Raw genomic sequence first — 21053 nt, forward strand, 5'->3', positions numbered from 1 at the left:
TTGGATTTTAAAAGGGGGGTCACTGATTCCTTTGGGTGTTGTCTCTAGGCATGTGTAGATTGTGCTAGTAAATGAGTGAGGACTGTCCATTTTTAGAAATAACGAACTTTTTTATGGTTTGGATCAATTTTATACCAATTTGTTGCTCAAAAGTTGCAAAGGAAGGCAAAAGTTGCCCTAGGTTGCTGGTCCTTCGAAAAGTTGCTCAAAACGCCAAAAGTTGCTCAAAAGTTGCCAAGCACAATCTACATATGCCTAGTTGTCTCTACTATATAATTTGACGAAGTGTCAAATCAGACTTCTTGGTTTAACTTGTCTCGGTTTGGGGGCAGTTATTTGGCATGCACAATCCAGGAGTCAAGGATACCCAGGGGGGGGGGGGGGGGGTGCAGGGGGTGCGAACCCACCCCCCACAACGGCCGAAGGTCCACTTTCGGTTCTTAAATAGACGTGCCATTTGTAGACAAAACTAGCATAAGCTAGATCACTCTGGTAGCCAAATTCGACAATAAAAGTCCTGTGGTGATACTGCAAATGGATTAAAAAAATTCTATTTTGTTTTTTTCGGGGATGGCCAAAATTTTTATCAGAGAATTCCCCCCCCCCCCCTCTCCGGAAAAATTAGGTCCAATTCCTCGGATTTCGCACCCTCCCCCCCCAAGAAAAATCCTGGGTACGGGCCTGATTAAGCCACGTTTTATCTATGCAATGCAAACCTGTATACACCCTTAATACATCTTTTTTATGTTCTCCGCTATATAATATAATAAAGTGCTTATGTTCCATATCTAAAATATAAATAAAACAATTTTAATGCTATAAGCGCTCATTCTCCATCATCAACATCCTCACTCATATCTGATTCTCCTGTCTTCCTGGCTCTTTTTCTTTTCTCGTGCTGCGCTTTTCTTGCAAGGAGAAGATCGAAAAGCCTTTTTGCTTCTTTTACGCTTTTACGTCATCCATAGCATCAACCATTATCAGGTTGCAACCTGGAGTTAGTCGCATCTTTGAGAAATTGAGTGCCTTAACTTTTGAATTAATGTTTTCATCCAATTCCTTCCCCTCCACTTTTTGTCTTTCTTCGGTTTTCGGGAGAAGGGCCCCGAAAATATGGGTGAAGCTTAAGGGAAGGCATGAAAATTTTTGTTACCCCTGAAGGGGGGGTCAACTAATTTTATCCCTCAATTTTATCAAAATCCTCACGCCCACCCCCCCCCCCCCCCACCCCCCTCGGGATATATAATAAGTGAACTTTCCCTTATCATTGTTTGTGCTTATTTGTCTTCCTATGAATGTCGAATTAAAATAATAAGAAAGATGAGGCTGACTAAAACTTTATACTTATGATTTTGTTTAGTTTCCTTTCAAGTTCACCTTTTAAAATCAATGATTTTTTAATCCAAGGCGCATGTGTTCAAGGAAGTAAGCGATGCTTGTAAGCGAATGATTGCTATGTGCATCAAGCCAACCTTTTTTATGCCGAGTCAGATGATTGTCAAGAAAGGCGAAACAGGGCAGAGCATTTGCTATATTCACAAAGGCAAAGCTGAGGTATTTACTCTACTTGCAGTATTCCTGTACTCATATTTTTTTAGTCTTGCTCTGTCGCAAATTTAAAAATTATTGCATTACTTGCCTTTGCTTGCTCTTTTGGCTTTCAATTCTTCACTAAGGCAACATTGAATTTTATTTTCTGCCTTTATTTGTTCTGTACTTTGCTCTATTTAAATGAGTACACCTTTTGCTGTTCATTACGAGAAAATACGCCTTCATGTGCGCCAATACTCAGTCAATAAAGCGCAAATACATCCATTTGAACGAAGCGGCATTTATTTGCACAAAATGCATATTCAATTTAAAATTTTGCATAAATGTGACCATTCAATTGCTTCTTTGAGCATACATTTTGCGAAAAATGGAAATCAGCTGAGAAAAACAACATTCAACTGCACAAATATTCGTCTCATTTTAATCTTAAAAGATTAAACGAAAACTTAACAAAGTGATTCGACAATCAATGGCACGAATATAACAGTTATTTACATTAATATGAGTAAGTACGCAGCTGCTTTGTCTCCTACTATCTTTTTTCTACAAAGGAGTTCTTTTGTCTCTATTCTTCTCGTTCTTTGTGTCGAGGTGTGGATATTGTTTATTTGCCCAATCAAATTGCAGCTTGTAAGAGCTGCGTACTGACCCATTAATATTACACCTTTTGCTTTTCATTACAAATAGATTTTTCATTCCTGGTTGTCGAATAGTGTAAATGAATGTGAAGAAAATGCAATTGTGTTCACTTAATTATGTAAAGTTCGTTAATGCATTTCCTGTTAGTTCAAATGATTTACTTTCGCTTAAATGACAGTACATCGGCGTAAATGTTTGTAATTTTGGCTAAAATGAATGCGTATTTCTCGGTAATGAAAAGCAAAAGGTGTACATAGTTTGACTAACAATAGCATTAGTAAACAACCTTTACTGCCCTCTTAAGAATCATTAGTGCGATTGTACTAGTAATATAGTCTTTGTGTAATTCAATAAACAAAAATCTGCTATCAACTAGATATGATGTAACTCGCACGTTTTTGGGAATTTTGTGCATGCAAGTTATAAAGACGGTTGTTGTGCAATTTTTTTTTTTCAAGTGCCTTAAACAAACAAAATTCATTTATGGGGATAGCTTTCTACAGTGTATTGTGCTGTGAACTCTAGCTTATGTGCTGTAGACGATGCCGAGGAGAAAGGATACCTCTCGAATACAGGGAAAGAATTGTCAGGGCCTTTGATGACGAAAAAGAGGACTGCTAGTTGCAGACACGCTCGGAGTAAATAGGTCGACCGCAAGAGGAATGTGGCACGCTACATACGAGAGGGCAGAATCCGCGAAAGACCCCGAGGCGGCCAGAGATATGTTCGTGTGGACGATGTGATGAGGAAATGCTTGGAGGAAATCATTAATGAGAACGGCATGCTGACTCTACAGCGAATAAACCAAGAAACTGCGGCGACGTCTTCCCGGCAAACCACAAATTCACGATAGAACTGTAGCGAGGACACGCGACGGGATGCTTTTCCGTGTCAAATTAGCCAGACCCCTCCCAGCCGAAAGGAACCGGCCCGACGTTCTTGATAGAAGACAGATATATGCCAACTGGTTTATGAACCACGCCGTTCTTCATCATACCGTGTTTGAAGATGAGTGTGGCTATATCATTTGGACCGCACGAAGTCATGGACGAGCAAGGCTAGGAGAGAGAGCGGACAGGCAAGTTTGTGGCCAGAGAGGGCGTATTGTAACGGTTGCGATGGCAGAGACTCCAAGATTTTCTTGTCCAAAGTAGGCTTAATCTAGACGGTAGACCCTGACGAAAGGGTCATCTTTATATACGATGGCGCGAGAGCACACAATGACCCTGGCGATCCAGGCGACAACACATAACTGGAAAAGCTTCCACCATATAGTCCTTTCCTGAAAATCGTGGAGCAAGCAATAAGCGCGCCAAAAGCCTCGATCAAGGCGGACATCTCCAGACCCCAAGTACAAGCAATGATGTAATAAGCACGCTAAAGCTCGATCAAGGCGGACATCTCAAGACCCCAAGTACAAGCAATGATGTAATAAGCGCGCCAAAAGCCTCGATCAAGGCGGACATCTCAAGACCCCAAGTACAAGCAATGATGTAATAAGCGCGCCAAAAGCCTCGATCAAGGCAGACATCTCAAGACCCCAAGTACAAGCAATGGTGGGCAACAGAGACGAAGCCTGGGCGCGAGGATTACCTCTAGGCGAGTTCCGCACACAACAACTGTTAGCGGCCCTAACACGCTCTATCAACACAATAACAGCAGCGAAGTGTGCGTTATGGTACAGGCTAATGCAGACCTATTTGCCTCGCTGTATGAATCGTGAGATTATTGAAGATTAGTGAAAAAGTACAGTACTACATATTTTTGTTCTGAAAAAATGCGACTACTATATTGAAAGTATATATTATTTCATTGAATTACTTAAAGACTGTATTGTTATTACAATCGCATTAATGATATTAAGAAGGACTGTAATGATTGTCTGTTAATGCTATTGATTGTCAATCTTGGTACAAGGTGTAATATTAGAATATTGATGTCAATAAATGGTGTATTTGTGCTATTGATTGTCGAATCAATTTGTTGAGATCTCGTTTAATCGTAATGACATTAAAATTAATGTAGTTGAATGTTGTTTTTCCCAAATTGAATGCCCTCATTCCTTGATGAGTGACAAAAAGTACAATTGAATTACCACATTTATGCAAAATTCCATATTGAATATAAAATTTGCGCAAATCAATGTCGCCTCGTTCAAATGAATGTATTTAAAGGCGTATTTTCTCGTAACGAACAGCAAAAGTTTTAAAGCACTGATTTATTTTCTATCAGACTTCCCCTGTATACGCCGTATTCTTATTGGCAAAGCTTAGATTCATCTTAATAAAGGTTATGGAGAAAATATAAATATGTTTAAGATCCTTCATTTTTGCCAATACATTTCGAATTTATTATATCAGATCTACGACGATGATGATATTACACAAAGCATTGTTTTGGAAGAAGGTTACATCTTTGGCGAGGTTTGTCTTTTATATTATTTTCGTCTTAGATGATAATATGGATGGTAACGAGGGTTTAGTAAGGATAATTTCATCTGCTAATAATAAAGTCGTTGCTTTGGAATTTCTTCTGCTGGTGGAAGCTCTGATGATGATGGTAAGGGACTATGGTGACGTCTTGGTTGTTTCATTTGTGATGACCATGCTGTTGTTGTTTTTGTTGTGAATTTTTCTGTTTGCTTGTTGTTGTTTTTTTTTTTTTGCTGGTGTTAGTTCTGATAGTTGGTAATGACGGTGCTCAAGATGGTGATAAAGCTATCTTTTTGTTATAACTGTGACATTTTCTTGTTTGTGTTGTTTCTTGTGGTGAAGTACCTGCGATGACAATGGCCTTAGTGGTTTTATTTCTGATGATCATGTTGTTGTTGTTATTGTTGCTGCTACTTGCTGGTTGTAGTTTTGATGGTAGTGTTGATAATGATGCCAGTAATCAGGACGGTGATGGCTCTGTGTTGGCGTTGTTGTGCATTTCTCTTGCTGTTCGTTGCTGGCGAATATAATGACGGTGTCTTAGTGATGATTAAACTTGCCAAGTGGTAATGATGAAAGCAACTGTGATCATGCTCTTAACATTAGCAGCTATTGCTTATGATTTTGAAGATGCGACAGCGAACATTATAACCCTCAAACTTTGCCCGGAATTAAAAATTTTTTTTTTGCCACGAATTTTTAACATTAGATTATTGTGGAAGGGAGAGTGGATCCGGGAGGGGACTCCGATAAAAACAGACGGGGGTGATCGTCGGCAAAATCAATATTAACCCTAAGGGATAGCACTTTGGGTCTGGTCAACAGAAATTCGTACCCCTAAAAGATAGCAAATTGGGTGTGGTAGAAGGAATTTTTAACCCTTAGAGATAGTAAATTCGGAAATATCGTTAAACAACCTATAAGGAATAGCAGTTGCCCCCAAAAGATAGGATGATCATCCCTGTATACTTTTCTTGAGAGTCCTCCCGGGGTGGGTGTTTCCTTTAATTAAGATCAAAGAACAATTGAAATCTTATCCGTTTCCATTACTCTGGACAGAGGAATCCCTTTATCCGTTTTCAGAGTCATTAAACGTGATTCCGATTTGTTTTTAAATCCGTGTATCGTTAGTAACGCTGTCCACATCTGATGCGGTGTCAGTGTTGTTGTTTTTATTTGGCGAGCCGATCATACAGCTTGTGTTTACAGTGGCTGCTTGAAAGCTCTGACTTTTTGCTTTCTTCTCAACAATTACGTAATCACTGACGAATACGGTATCAAACTCTTGATCTAAAAGATATATTGTAATACCCGATATATAATAAACTTTTATTGTGCGTGTAGGTTAGCTTGGTGTATAACATGTCACTAATCACTAACGAATACGGTATCAAACTCTTGATCTAAAAGATATATTGTAATACCCGATATATAATAAACTTCTATTGTGCGTGTAGGTTAGCTTGGTGTATAACATGTTACGTGCGAGTAACGTGCGCGCCCTCTCACCTTGCGTCGTCTTCATCCTGAATCGTGACGACATGAACAAAGTCCTTAAACACTACCCAGAAGGTGAGGCCCATTGTATATAGTCCCTAGAAAGCTACACTAAAGGCCTTTAAGGTCACTCACTTCTCATCAATATATAGCTTAGTATTTCGCCAGTACCTAACGAAGTGAGCAAAGTTCTGGAACGACCCAGGTAACAAAGGCCTGCTCTGATGACAAAGCTCTGATGGTATCCTCCTTGGGTTCTGCCTTCTTTTCCATTCCATTATACGTAATTCCAACCCCTACCTCAATTCAACTATAAGCCCCCTACCAAAATGCAAAGACGGCCAATCAATGATCTATTCATTATGCAGGCGAGGCATTCAAAGTCCATAATCACATATTGTTCCAGCTTTCCCATACTGCGAACTACGGTAAAAACACGTCCATAAACATTACATGGAAAGTGGTGGGATGGCTTTATAGTCAGTTATTCAGGAGTAATTCAGCCCTAAGTTGTAGTTCTGAATAAAGTTGGTCAACATTCATCCTTTTCAAGGTATAAATCAACACAAGGTTGTAAAGGTATGTTCAACGCCTCTGTGAAACAGAGTGGTTGCGCTGACGTTTCGGGTGTTGGCCCTTCGTCGGAGCTTAGACCGTTACGACTGGTTTTTATCCCAAGTACTTATGGTAGTAGCGGTAAATTTTTTACATCCATTTCATCTCTTCAGATTTTGCGCATTTGCTCCACGCGGTGGATCACCGATGCGAGATCGTGGAACGAAAGAGAAAATCCTCGTTGATCCTCGATCTGAACCAAGCGGAAGCGAACAAATGGCTCATTGGTAAAATGGTAAGTCATGCCTTACCGTTTGATTTACACTAGTGCGCAAGCTCGAGTGCAAGTTAAACCACTAGCACCACACAAGCGAGAAACGGACAAACACAAGCAAAGAAAACCAGACAGTTGGGTTCTTTTGTGCTTAAGTTCCAGTGAGATCTAACCTTTATACGTGGCTTGAAGCACGAAAAAAAACGTGAAATCATTTGATAAAAAACATCCTTGACCGACGCTCATAACGATACATACTAACAGTTTTTTTTTAAACATGTAGGCAGTAAACGTTAACGCGTAACATTTTCCCCTGCTTGACCTGAGTCGTTCTCAGGTTGTCTCGTTATTACACGTTTCAACGTGATATGTTACTGCTTTGATTATATTTCAACTCATATTTTGTGATTTCGATGCAATATTCCAGGGAGCCAAAGCCGTTCACCTTGGTGACAGGTATGTGATGCACGCCAAAAGCAACCGAGTTGCTTTTCTTTCAGTAACCCTAAAGCCCCACGCAATCGAGCTGTCCGCATAGCACTCTCTTATACTGGTGCTGTTTATACACCTTGATGGAAGGTGTGGCAAATTAGTGAAGCCTGAAAAGGACCGATTTAGGAACTATATGTGTTGGGATCATAAACTAGTACTCAGACTGACAGACAAGCTGTAGTTCTCTTATATAACAGTCCACACTATAGTAATAGTCTGTGCTTGACAGAGACATTGCACAAGCAGCCTCAACAGGAGAGCATTGCACTTTACTAAATAGTGAAGCCCGAAAGGGCATTGCACATTACTAGAAAGTGAAAGCTCGAAAGAGTCGTTGCACATCAGCCAAGACAGACAGTACATTATCTTATACACACCGTATAAGATAATGATAACAACTAAAAATGAAATTCCCTGAGCCTAGCGAGGTGATGCTCGCAATGTTGGCCGATTTTGGTGCTGTTTGCTTGGGGCTTTATTTTATGCTAAGTAGTTTATTTTGTCTCTCTAATATCTTTATGCAAGTCTTAGCGTCATAAAAAATCACAAACATTTTTAAAACCTATTAAACTCTATGCAATTTTTTCTTTCTTTCTTTCTTAGCTGGTGGGAACGTGTGAAGAACCGCGTGATATCGCCTCATTCCCGTGGTTTTGCCATCTGGGAGAAGATCCACATCTCCGTGTTGATCCTTGTCTGTTTCTTGTACTCCTTCATCGCGTCATTCAGCATTGTTTTTCATAAACTCGGCTATGGCGAAAGCATCGGTACCAACCTCCTTCTCGCGTTTTCATATCTCTTGGATTTTGTCCTGGTCGCCGACTTCTTGTTACGATTCAATCTTGCAACTGCGGTTACCAATGGTATGTAGGGGTTGCGCGACAACTTGCGTTATGGATCAACGCGTGATAGACTGACTATTAACTTGAGTGAATAGTTGCGTGACGAAACCACTTGTGAAAAATTGCGTGACCAAGCGTGTGAAAATATCTAGAGTGAACAATTTCGGGTCGAACCCACTTGTGACAAACTGCGTGACCAGTGTGTGACAGTCTTTTAAGTGAACAATATCGTGACAAACCCAATTGTGACAAACAATTATGATCAATTATGTGACAATTTCTTGAGTGAATAATATCGTGACGAACCACCTTGGGACAAACAGCGCGAACAATCGTGTGACAATCTCTTGAAAGAACAATTTCGACAATCTCTTGAATGAACAATTTCTTGTGACCTGTTGCAAGTGTAACAGCTTTGGGTTAGTGGTTCATTTGACCGTCTCCTTAATACGACGACTATGACCACTTGGTTTGGGGGGGGGGGTTACCGGGTTTTACTTGTTTGCTTTTACAAACTGAAGGCTTTACAAGGTGTTCCAAGAGAGGGAAAACAACATCATATCATGCCATGTACATATATATAACTGTGCCCCCTTATGTGCGTATAATCGTGTCTGTTCGTGTACATATCTATAACCGTGTCTCTTTGGGGCTTCTACCGTACCCCTTTTTATGTGCTCCTAAGATGGCGATAACCGACACTGACATCCTGAAAAGCTTTTAGCTCCGTTTAGATGAGGGTTTAGCCAATGGGTGTACGAGGGGCGACCTTCCTACGTGGACTGCCGTGACTTATGTAATGTTTACATGGTCGCTACTGACTACGGTGATAATACACTACATGCTTGCTGTGCTAGTGCGCATGGCAAGTTTCACACGTGATTACAATGATTGACAGGATTTCAACCATTTTTGCAGTCAAATTCTTAAGACGTACTAAAACCTAATTCTACCGACTGCTAAGGCTGAAGCATACTTAGGGTAAACCATGTGCGAACTCGAACCTAACTTTCCTTCCTTCGTTAATGAGTATAAGACGAGAATTGGTGGCAAAATTCCGACTCTCAAGTACCACTAAGGAAAGGACGCGCCACTTCCCTTTTTAGGACAAGTTAGCTAGAATTAGAAACTGCTTGCCTAAGCAATTCCTTGCAACCGTTAAGATTTCCCCTGTCAAATGCGATAGGTTAACTAAAAAATGCTTTAAGTTGGCCTGTTAACTTCACACAAGTTGGCAGCTAAATAATATAAAATTTCTAGTTATTAAAAATAGTATGTTTCGTTACTTTGCGTTACTGGCCGCGTGACACAAGTCCGTTGTTGCTGAACTGCACGGGTAATAGACTGATCTAGCGTTCCTTGCCCGATTGGTGCCGGTGTGTGTTTGTAACGGGACAAATTTTGTTTTTAGATCTCAAGGAGATCCGTGCTAACTACATCCGCACCAAGTTGTTCTGGCTGGATCTTGTCGCTATTCTCCCCATCGAAGTATTGGCGGTTTTTATGCCGGCCAAACATCTACAATGGCATGCCCTCTCGTTCCTCAAGCTGAATCGCCTCCTCAAGATCGGACGAGTACGTACCATGCAGTTACTCCACTCTCACATAATGTGATTCCAAAGAAGATTCAAAAGACCCGAAATTTCAATTTGAAGATTTTCACATTTGTAAACCCTTTTGGTTATTCTAATAGTTATTTCCTGTGTTTTGGATTTCTGAAGCAGAACAAAATCCTCCAAACGAGAAGTAATTAAAGAAACATTAGAAACCATTAGAAAATAAGTGCTTAGTATTAGTAAATTGAATGATTAATTTCTGAATGATTTAAATGGTAACCTTTTGTCTCTGCTTAGTGGTGAGGACTGAGAGTAAACTTTCTTTATCCTTTGTTTTTGTTTTCCAGCTAATATCATACTTCAACGATCTAGAGAACAGATTCGGCGCGAACGTGGGAAATGTGCGCTCCATCAAGTTTGGCTTCTACATTCTGATAAGCACTCACATCTGCGCATGTCTCTGGTTTGTGGAGTCATGCTATGGTAAAGGGTGAGTTCCATCACGCACCGAGGAGGGCTGGGGATGCTGACTGCCGTGGTGTCTTTTTTTCTTTCAAGACGACTATCGGATTTTTGGCCGCTTTTAAGCATTAAACATTAAAATGTTTTCACCAACGAAGTTCTACTGGTACTGTGTAAAATAGGCCTGAAATGTTATTTGCTCCTCTAAGGTACTTAAAGATTAGTTTGAAATGGCGTATGAGCCACGTGACATGTTTGTTTCAGGTGTAAGCACGGCAGCTGGGCCACCGACGTGATCCAAGTTTCGGATCCTGTTGGTTTATCGGAGTATATTGCAAGCATGTACTGGGCGGCGGCCTCCATGAGTTCTACTGGTTACGGCGACATACACGCCCACGATAACGCCAGCGAAATGCTCTCCATCATCGTCATGTTAACTGGAATGCTGCTATACGGCTACTTCATGTGCAGTTTCTCTGCTACCATTGCCCATACTTTTGCTCCGAAGTAAGTTCTTCCTTGTTCGTTCTTCCAAGTTTTTCCTTGTTATGGTTGTTTGTTTGTTCGGCGTTATTAGTTTCTTTCACCTCAACAACTAGTTTGCACTAATCCTGAAAGGTCCTTACAAATTAAAAATAGACATAAATAATAATAAAAAATAATTAATAGTCAAACAAATGAATTAATAGAAAAAAATATATTAAAGCTGCTGCCTTGGTGTGGTTATAGAGGATAAAGCTTCTGTAACTGTTGCCTTGAAGGCTGGCAGAGAGCTATAGGTTAGGCGTTCCATAATCTGTATGCTCTGGGGGAGAATGAATAAGAAAGACTCTTGATACCGGAGTGAACTTGGCGGTACATAAAATTCACTGAACGTGGCAGTACATAAAAAGAAATGAAAAAAGTTATCTGTTTTTCAGCAATATCAAACCTATCAAAGCAAGATGCTGCACTTCTACTAATGCTACTATGTTTTGGCTAATAGCTCTCAATAAAAGCATTGGATAGAGTTGTTTTCAAAAAAACCCGTAAAATACTATTTAATTTATTTAGTACTAAGACACTGTTATGTCTTTGTTCTCTTTTGATTTTGAAAACAACTCTAAGCAGTTTTAGTTAATTAAACCACCCCTGTAAGGCAGCCACATTTATAACATATTACTGGAGTGTTTGATGTTTTTAGTGGCCATAAAATTAAATGGTTGTCTTAAAATAAGTCTATGATAGATATTAAAGGGGACAATAACAAATTCAGAGGTAGTCTATAGTACTTTCATTGCTTTTCTTGTGAACCACAATAAAGTGGTTAACCCCTATCAAAAAGCTACTCGGCATAGTCCCAGAAGTGATTGCAGAGGCATCACTATATTTCCCTTGTATCTGAACTTTATTATCCCTGTTATTGTTCATCGCCATTGAATTAGATTAGTCCTGACACCATTGTGTGAAGGCTATACATTATATTATTATTATTATTAAAAAAACTTTGAAAATATTTGGAATGTGTTGACTCCGCCTATAGGCAATGCCTAAATCCATATATTAATTTTCTATTTCCAGGACAAAGTTTTACGAGCGCATTCTCTCACTCCGGGAGTTTTTGGCTAAACACAACATCGCCAACTCACTCATTCAGCGGACTGAAGACTACCTAACTACCCTCTGGGAGATTGGAAGGTCAGTTGGAAATGTGTAACCAACCTCGGCTCGTCGCTGAGCACAGCTGCCCTAGTTGTGTTACACGGCAAAAACACGACTGTGCCACCAAATAAAATAGCATGTTTGTTCTGATTCGTGCTTCAGTAATTCCGCTGACCTAAACGGGCGGTGGATATAAGTGGCTGGGTATGAGTTCTGGACTTTATTTGCTATACAAAGCAAAGAGGTTTACGTTTTTTGGTATCTGGTTGTTTAGGGGCGAGTCTATCCCCGGATCAAAGCGCCTTATGGACGACATGCCGTTAGTCCTACAACAAGACGTATGTGAGCAGGAATCCACAGATATTCTCAGAGAGGTATGTACAATCATCAGGACTCAATGGATAACAGAGACTGGTAACAGTTACTTTGACAACAGCATCTACAATAGCTACAACAACAATAGCTAAAGCTACAACAACTTCAACAACAACAGCAACAACAACAGCCGGAGCAATAATAACAGCAATTCTACAGCCAACAAAGGCAACAACAATGGATAAAGCAGCATAAACAACTAAATAACAGTAACAACTACTAAAGACATATCGTGATCGACAATAAAATAGAAACAACTACAATACAACAGTACCTCGACAACAAAAGAACAGCAACGAAAATAAAACATCGTATTCATAACGAACGCTATTACAGAAACAACAACGATAGAAACAGCTGTAAATATTTCTGTTGTTCTTGTTCGTTAAAATGTGTTTTTGTTTGTGTAGGTCCCGCTGTTTATAGAATGCGACGAAAACTTCATTAAGCAGCTGTCCCTATGTACAACCTCCTACATATTCAAACCAGGTATTCAACGCCAAGTCAGTTTCCCAGGATCAGTTCACCGTCCTGGGCCATCGTAAACGATTCCAAAAATCCTTCACGATTTCGAAATCGTTCACGATTTTCAAAATCCTTCACGATTTTGGAAATCCTTAACGATTTCAAAATCGTTCACGATTTTAAAAATCCTTCACGATTTTAAAAATCCTTCACGATTTTTAAAATCCTTCACGATTTTTAAAATCCTTCACGATTTTTGAAATCGTTCACGATTTTGAAAGTCCTCCACGATTTTGTAAATCCTTCACGATTGAAAAAGGGGAAAAAAAGAAGAAAATGTTGAATTTATGATTTATGATCGCGTGAAACTTCAAATAATACGCTTTTCTATACGATGCCTATGACTACGCAACCCCTCTCTGCCAATCCTGGGAACGTGCCTGCTATTAATCCCGTTTAGACATCGGCGATCTCTTTTCGCCCTCCCACACACGAAATGAAAAATAAATAGGAGTTTGAGTAAAAAGAGGGACCATAAATATGTGTAAGAACAGAACGCTATAAGTTCTTTAACAGATGCCTCAGTCTTAAATTTTGTAAAAACGTAATCAGTACAATAGATTATTAATAATGTTGTGCGCGGGTTTGTTTATCAATACTTCTACACAAAAGTACTTCACAATTTATTGAAAAAAGGAGAGATGTTGCTTTTCGTAGTATTTTACTAAGACTGTGAACATAAGGTCGGGATCCGAAACAATTACGTGCGAGCTCCATTTTTATTTCCATAACATCGCGAGAAGAAGAACTAATCTAAAAACACCGTAAATCACATTAGCGTACAGTATCCAATAAGCTACACGCACCCCATAAAATAGAAGGCCCAAAGAAAAAGGCTGTCACACTAACACTGTTTTATTATCAAATAAGTATACATAATAAAATAATCTTTAAAAATCAGATCCTTATTATGACGTATTGTCTCGTGATTGAGGTCTGCCTTCCGAGGCAATCGAGTGAGTCGACGAGGTCCTTTCTTCGGCTCTGAGATCTGAAAAAGACAAATTTCGAAAAGGCCGGTCACCATCCACAATTAATGGTGGATAGTGACCGGACTGAACAGTGCCAATATTTGCATTTAGAGTTTCAGTGAATATATTTCCATAAAGCATTAACACGTTTTCTCAAATATCATCTATAACCTTGAACACTGATCACACTAAGTCACAGGGGGCTGTACTAACGTGTCAAAAAAAACACACTTGTTCAACTGGAATGACACCGCCTAAATCGACCAGTCCTAAAAGCAACACTGAATGATAGGTGCTTCTTAGTTGCTTAGCGGACATCTACACCCCTATGTTACGTGCCCGAACTGACCACAGGCCGTGGCCATTGGCTGCACAGCGGTATATGCAGCAGGCTCGACATGACGGAAAAACATGACGTGACGCTTCAAATAAGCCCATTTCACATCGAGTAAGGCGGAGAATTTCTCTGAGTACTTAGTAACTTATAGCAAACAAAATATGAAGTGCGACTTTTTTTTAAATTGATGCGACTTTTTGTAGTGTCATTGAAATTTGAGCTTTTCGTCCCTGAACTGATGCACAGGGAAAAATTATCTTAAAAAGCCAAAATCTGCTTATGTGCACTTCGGCCTCACGTCATTTGTGTTTTGAAAATCAGTTCGTAGAACAAGGAACCTATAGCCGCCAGTGCTGAAAAACGCAAGACTAGTTCCAGTACCGCGCGGTTAAACCATCCTTTTTGTTTTGAAATGGCAGCTTTTTACCTGCGAACTGTCACATTTTGGCGAATACTAAGAAAACTATACCAAACCTAAGGCTATAATTTTCTTTATGACTTCCTCATTATCAAAAAAATCTGTCATCTTTTGAACAGTATGGTTTTAATGCTGTACAGTTAGTCAAATCAGCGACAACCTTTCGTACCTTTTCTCGAATGTTTTAACACTACAATTGTGCTTGTTTTCGCCAGAGCACGCGCATACGTTATTCAGCACTGTCCCTATATCCATTGTAAGTAATCGTGTCTTCTCTCTTTATCTGGAATTGCCCGTGTTCCAGGTTTTTCCGTCATGTCAGCAGGCTCAAATTAATACAACTTTTCACAAGAGTTTGCATCTGATCGCAACTAAGCAGCTGAGTCCGAAGTGAAAATGATAGGTAAGCAATTCAAGTTTCATTCATTCATGCATTTGGATGATTTTTCGTACCAGGAAAGCAAACTGAAATCACAATTCAATTCCTTTTTTGCATACAAACAAACAAACGTTGTTTCGCAGCTGGACTATCAAGCAGTCTCCCTGGAGCTCGATAGCCTTTGCCTGGAATCTTTTAGTAGAGTTCCCAGATAAGCTTATTACATATCTTGAACACATGTTTTAACTTTTTTGTCTTTGTGATAATGGCGCCCAAGATTTCTTGCTCGAAGTCATTGCAAGCAAAGTCAGTGGGAAAACTTAACATGTGTGAGACAGCCAGCAGGACTATGGTAGAAATTAACTTGCATCTATAGAAAATTTGAACTAAAACCAAAGCCCTGTCCAGATATAGGCTAATCCTATATAAGGAGTCCAGCGTCTGAGACAGCCAGCAGGACTATGGCAAAAATTAACCGGCATCAATAGGAAATTTGGACTAAAACCAAAGCCCTGTCCAGATATAGGCTAATCCTATATAAGGAGTCCAGCGTCTGAGACAGCCAGCAGGACTATGGCAAAAATTAACCGGCCCCAATAGGAAATTTGGACTAAAACCAAAGCCCTGTCCAGATATAGGCTAATCCTATATAAGGAGTCCAGCGTCTGAGACAGCCAGCAGGACTATGGCAAAAATTAACCGGCATCAATAGAAAATTTGAACTAAAACCAAAGCCCTGTCCAGATATAGGCTAATCCTATATAAGGAGTCCAGCGTCTGAGACAGCCAGCAGGACTATGGCAAAAATTAACCGGCATCAATAGGAAATTTGGACTAAAACCAAAGCCCTGTCCAGATATAGGCTAATCCTATATAAGGAGTCCAGCGTCTGAGACAGCCAGCAGGACTATGGCAAAAATTAACCGGCCCCAATAGGAAATTTGGACTAAAACCAAAGCCCTGTCCAGATATAGGCTAATCCTATATAAGGAGTCCAGCGTCTGAGACAGCCAGCAGGACTATGGCAAAAATTAAAAAAATAGAAAATTTGGACTAAAACCAAAGCCCTGTCCAGATATAGGCTAATCCTATATAAGGAGTCCAGCGTCTGAGACAGCCAGCAGGACTATGGCAAAAATTAACCGGCATCAATAGGAAATTTGGACTAAAACCAAAGCCCTGTCCAGATATAGGCTAATCCTATATAAGGAGTCCAGCGTCTGAGACAGCCAGCAGGACTATGGCAAAAATTAACCGGCATCAATAGGAAATTTGGACTAAAACCAAAGCCCTGTCCAGATATAGGCTAATCCTATATAAGGAGTCCAGCGTCTGAGACAGCCAGCAGGACTATGGCAAAAATTAACCGGCCCCAATAGGAAATTTGGACTAAAACCAAAGCCCTGTCCAGATATAGGCTAATCCTATATAAGGAGTCCAGCGTCTGAGACAGCCAGCAGGACTATGGCAAAAATTAACCGGCATCTATAGAAAATTTGAACTAAAACCAAAGCCCTGTCCAGATATAGGCTAATCCTATATAAGGAGTCCAGCGTCTGAGACAGCCAGCAGAACTATGGCAAAAATTAACCGGCCCCAATAGGAAATTTGGACTAAAACCAAAGCCCTGTCCAGATATAGGCTAATCCTATATAAGGAGTCCAGCGTCTGAGACAGCCAGCAGGACTATGGCAAAAATTAAAAAAATAGAAAATTTGAACTAAAACCAAAGCCCTGTCCAGATATAGGCTAATCCTATATAAGGAGTCCAGCGTCTGAGACAGCCAGCAGGACTATGGCAAAAATTAACCGGCATCAATAGAAAATTTGAACTAAAACCAAAGCCCTGTCCAGATATAGGCTAATCCTATATAAGGAGTCCAGCGTCTGAGACAGCCAGCAGGACTATGGCAAAAATTAACCGGCCCCAATAGGAAATTTGGACTAAAACCAAAGCCCTGTCCAGATATAGGCTAATCCTATATAAGGAGTCCAGCGTCTGAGACAGCCAGCAGGACTATGGCAAAAATTAACCGGCATCTATAGAAAATTTGAACTAAAACCAAAGCCCTGTCCAGATATAGGCTAATCCTATATAAGGAGTCCAGCGTCTGAGACAGCCAGCAGGACTATGGCAAAAATTAACCGGCCCCAATAGGAAATTTGGACTAAAACCAAAGCCCTGTCCAGATATAGGCTAATCCTATATAAGGAGTCCAGCGTCTGAGACAGCCAGCAGGACTATGGCAAAAATTAAAAAAATAGAAAATTTGAACTAAAACCAAAGCCCTGTCCAGATATAGGCTAATCCTATATAAGGAGTCCAGCGTCTGAGACAGCCAGCAGGACTATGGCAAAAATTAACCGGCATCAATAGAAAATTTGAACTAAAACCAAAGCCCTGTCCAGATATAGGCTAATCCTATATAAGGAGTCCAGCGTCTGAGACAGCCAGCAGGACTATGGTAGAAATTAACTTGCATCTATAGAAAATTTGAACTAAAACCAAAGCCCTGTCCAGATATAGGCTAATCCTATATAAGGAGTCCAGCGTCTGAGACAGCCAGCAGGACTATGGCAAAAATTAACCGGCATCAATAGGAAATTTGGACTAAAACCAAAGCCCTGTCCAGATATAGGCTAATCCTATATAAGGAGTCCAGCGTCTGAGACAGCCAGCAGGACTATGGCAAAAATTAACCGGCCCCAATAGGAAATTTGGACTAAAACCAAAGCCCTGTCCAGATATAGGCTAATCCTATATAAGGAGTCCAGCGTCTGAGACAGCCAGCAGGACTATGGCAAAAATTAACCGGCATCAATAGAAAATTTGAACTAAAACCAAAGCCCTGTCCAGATATAGGCTAATCCTATATAAGGAGTCCAGCGTCTGAGACAGCCAGCAGGACTATGGCAAAAATTAACCAGCATCAATAGGAAATTTGGACTAAAACCAAAGACCTGTCCAGATATAGGCTAATCCTATATAAGGAGTCCAGCGTCTGAGACAGCCAGCAGGACTATGGCAAAAATTAACCGGCCCCAATAGGAAATTTGGACTAAAACCAAAGCCCTGTCCAGATATAGGCTAATCCTATATAAGGAGTCCAGCGTCTGAGACAGCCAGCAGGACTATGGCAAAAATTAAAAAAATAGAAAATTTGAACTAAAACCAAAGCCCTGTCCAGATATAGGCTAATCCTATATAAGGAGTCCAGCGTCTGAGACAGCCAGCAGGACTATGGCAAAAATTAACCGGCATCAATAGAAAATTTGAACTAAAACCAAAGCCCTGTCCAGATATAGGCTAATCCTATATAAGGAGTCCAGCGTCTGAGACAGCCAGCAGGACTATGGCAAAAATTAACCGGCCCCAATAGGAAATTTGGACTAAAACCAAAGCCCTGTCCAGATATAGGCTAATCCTATATAAGGAGTCCAGCGTCTGAGACAGCCAGCAGGACTATGGCAAAAATTAACCGGCATCTATAGAAAATTTGAACTAAAACCAAAGCCCTGTCCAGATATAGGCTAATCCTATATAAGGAGTCCAGCGTCTGAGACAGCCAGCAGGACTATGGCAAAAATTAACCGGCCCCAATAGGAAATTTGGACTAAAACCAAAGCCCTGTCCAGATATAGGCTAATCCTATATAAGGAGTCCAGCGTCTGAGACAGCCAGCAGGACTATGGCAAAAATTAAAAAAATAGAAAATTTGAACTAAAACCAAAGCCCTGTCCAGATATAGGCTAATCCTATATAAGGAGTCCAGCGTCTGAGACAGCCAGCAGGACTATGGCAAAAATTAACCGGCATCAATAGAAAATTTGAACTAAAACCAAAGCCCTGTCCAGATATAGGCTAATCCTATATAAGGAGTCCAGCGTCTGAGACAGCCAGCAGGACTATGGTAGAAATTAACTTGCATCTATAGAAAATTTGAACTAAAACCAAAGCCCTGTCCAGATATAGGCTAATCCTATATAAGGAGTCCAGCGTCTGAGACAGCCAGCAGGACTATGGCAAAAATTAACCGGCATCAATAGGAAATTTGGACTAAAACCAAAGCCCTGTCCAGATATAGGCTAATCCTATATAAGGAGTCCAGCGTCTGAGACAGCCAGCAGGACTATGGCAAAAATTAACCGGCCCCAATAGGAAATTTGGACTAAAACCAAAGCCCTGTCCAGATATAGGCTAATCCTATATAAGGAGTCCAGCGTCTGAGACAGCCAGCAGGACTATGGCAAAAATTAACCGGCATCAATAGAAAATTTGAACTAAAACCAAAGCCCTGTCCAGATATAGGCTAATCCTATATAAGGAGTCCAGCGTCTGAGACAGCCAGCAGGACTATGGCAAAAATTAACCGGCCCCAATAGGAAATTTGGACTAAAACCAAAGCCCTGTCCAGATATAGGCTAATCCTATATAAGGAGTCCAGCGTCTGAGACAGCCAGCAGGACTATGGCAAAAATTAAAAAAATAGAAAATTTGGACTAAAACCAAAGCCCTGTCCAGATATAGGCTAATCCTATATAAGGAGTCCAGCGTCTGAGACAGCCAGCAGGACTATGGCAAAAATTAACCGGCATCAATAGGAAATTTGGACTAAAACCAAAGCCCTGTCCAGATATAGGCTAATCCTATATAAGGAGTCCAGCGTCTGAGACAGCCAGCAGGACTATGGCAAAAATTAACCGGCATCAATAGGAAATTTGGACTAAAACCAAAGCCCTGTCCAGATATAGGCTAATCCTATATAAAGAGTCCAGCGTCTGAGACAGCCAGCAGGACTATGGCAAAAATTAACCGGCCCCAATAGGAAATTTGGACTAAAACCAAAGCCCTGTCCAGATATAGGCTAATCCTATATAAGGAGTCCAGCGTCTGAGACAGCCAGCAGGACTATGGCAAAAATTAACCGGCCCCAATAGGAAATTTGGACTAAAACCAAAGCCCTGTCCAGATATAGGCTAATCCTATATAAGGAGTCCAGCGTCTGAGACAGCCAGCAGGACTATGGCAAAAATTAACCGGCATCTATAGAAAATTTGAACTAAAACCAAAGCCCTGTCCAGATATAGGCTAATCCTATATAAGGAGTCCAGCGTCTGAGACAGCCAGCAGGACTATGGCAAAAATTAACCGGCCCCAATAGGAAATTTGGACTAAAACCAAAGCCCTGTCCAGATATAGGCTAATCCTATATAAGGAGTCCAGCGTCTGAGACAGCCAGCAGGACTATGGCAAAAATTAAAAAAATAGAAAATTTGAACTAAAACCAAAGCCCTGTCCAGATATAGGCTAATCCTATATAAGGAGTCCAGCGTCTGAGACAGCCAGCAGGACTATGGCAAAAATTAACCGGCATCAATAGAAAATTTGAACTAAAACCAAAGCCCTGTCCAGATATAGGCTAATCCTATATAAGGAGTCCAGCGTCTGAGACAGCCAGCAGGACTATGGCAAAAATTAACCGGCCCCAATAGGAAATTTGGACTAAAACCAAAGCCCTGTCCAGATATAGGCTAATCCTATATAAGGAGTCCAGCGTCTGAGACAGCCAGCAGGACTATGGCAAAAATTAAAAAAATAGAAAATTTGAACTAAAACCAAAGCCCTGTCCAGATATAGGCTAATCCTATATAAGGAGTCCAGCGTCTGAGACAGCCAGCAGGACTATGGCAAAAATTAACCGGCATCAATAGGAAATTTGGACTAAAACCAAAGCCCTGTCCAGATATAGGCTAATCCTATATAAGGAGTCCAGCGTCTGAGACAGCCAGCAGGACTATGGCAAAAATTAACCGGCATCAATAGGAAATTTGGACTAAAACCAAAGCCCTGTCCAGATATAGGCTAATCCTATATAAGGAGTCCAGCGTCTGAGACAGCCAGCAGGACTATGGCAAAAATTAACCGGCCCCAATAGGAAATTTGGACTAAAACCAAAGCCCTGTCCAGATATAGGCTAATCCTATATAAGGAGTCCAGCGTCTGAGACAGCCAGCAGGACTATGGCAAAAATTAACCGGCATCAATAGGAAATTTGGACTAAAACCAAAGCCCTGTCCAGATATAGGCTAATCCTATATAAGGAGTC

At 40.6% G+C, this 21053-nt stretch overlaps 1 protein-coding gene across 1 annotated transcript in view; it reads left to right on the top strand.

Annotated features, from left to right (window-relative positions):
* The window catches only part of LOC5507177, a 60706-nt gene that overhangs the window by 2858 nt on the left and 36795 nt on the right, over positions 1-21053 (top strand). Inside the window, exons 7-18 of the mRNA XM_032375697.2 lie at positions 1408-1554; positions 4551-4613; positions 6080-6194; positions 6848-6969; positions 7376-7404; positions 8044-8303; positions 9694-9857; positions 10186-10328; positions 10565-10807; positions 11861-11977; positions 12216-12315; positions 12727-12805. Coding sequence (XP_032231588.2) covers positions 1408-1554; positions 4551-4613; positions 6080-6194; positions 6848-6969; positions 7376-7404; positions 8044-8303; positions 9694-9857; positions 10186-10328; positions 10565-10807; positions 11861-11977; positions 12216-12315; positions 12727-12805 — 1582 coding nt within the window. The remainder of the gene's footprint in view (positions 1-1407; positions 1555-4550; positions 4614-6079; positions 6195-6847; positions 6970-7375; positions 7405-8043; positions 8304-9693; positions 9858-10185; positions 10329-10564; positions 10808-11860; positions 11978-12215; positions 12316-12726; positions 12806-21053) is intronic.

This window comes from Nematostella vectensis, chromosome 3 (assembly GCF_932526225.1).
Source record: "Nematostella vectensis chromosome 3, jaNemVect1.1, whole genome shotgun sequence".
Taxonomy (NCBI): Eukaryota; Metazoa; Cnidaria; class Anthozoa; order Actiniaria; family Edwardsiidae; genus Nematostella; species Nematostella vectensis.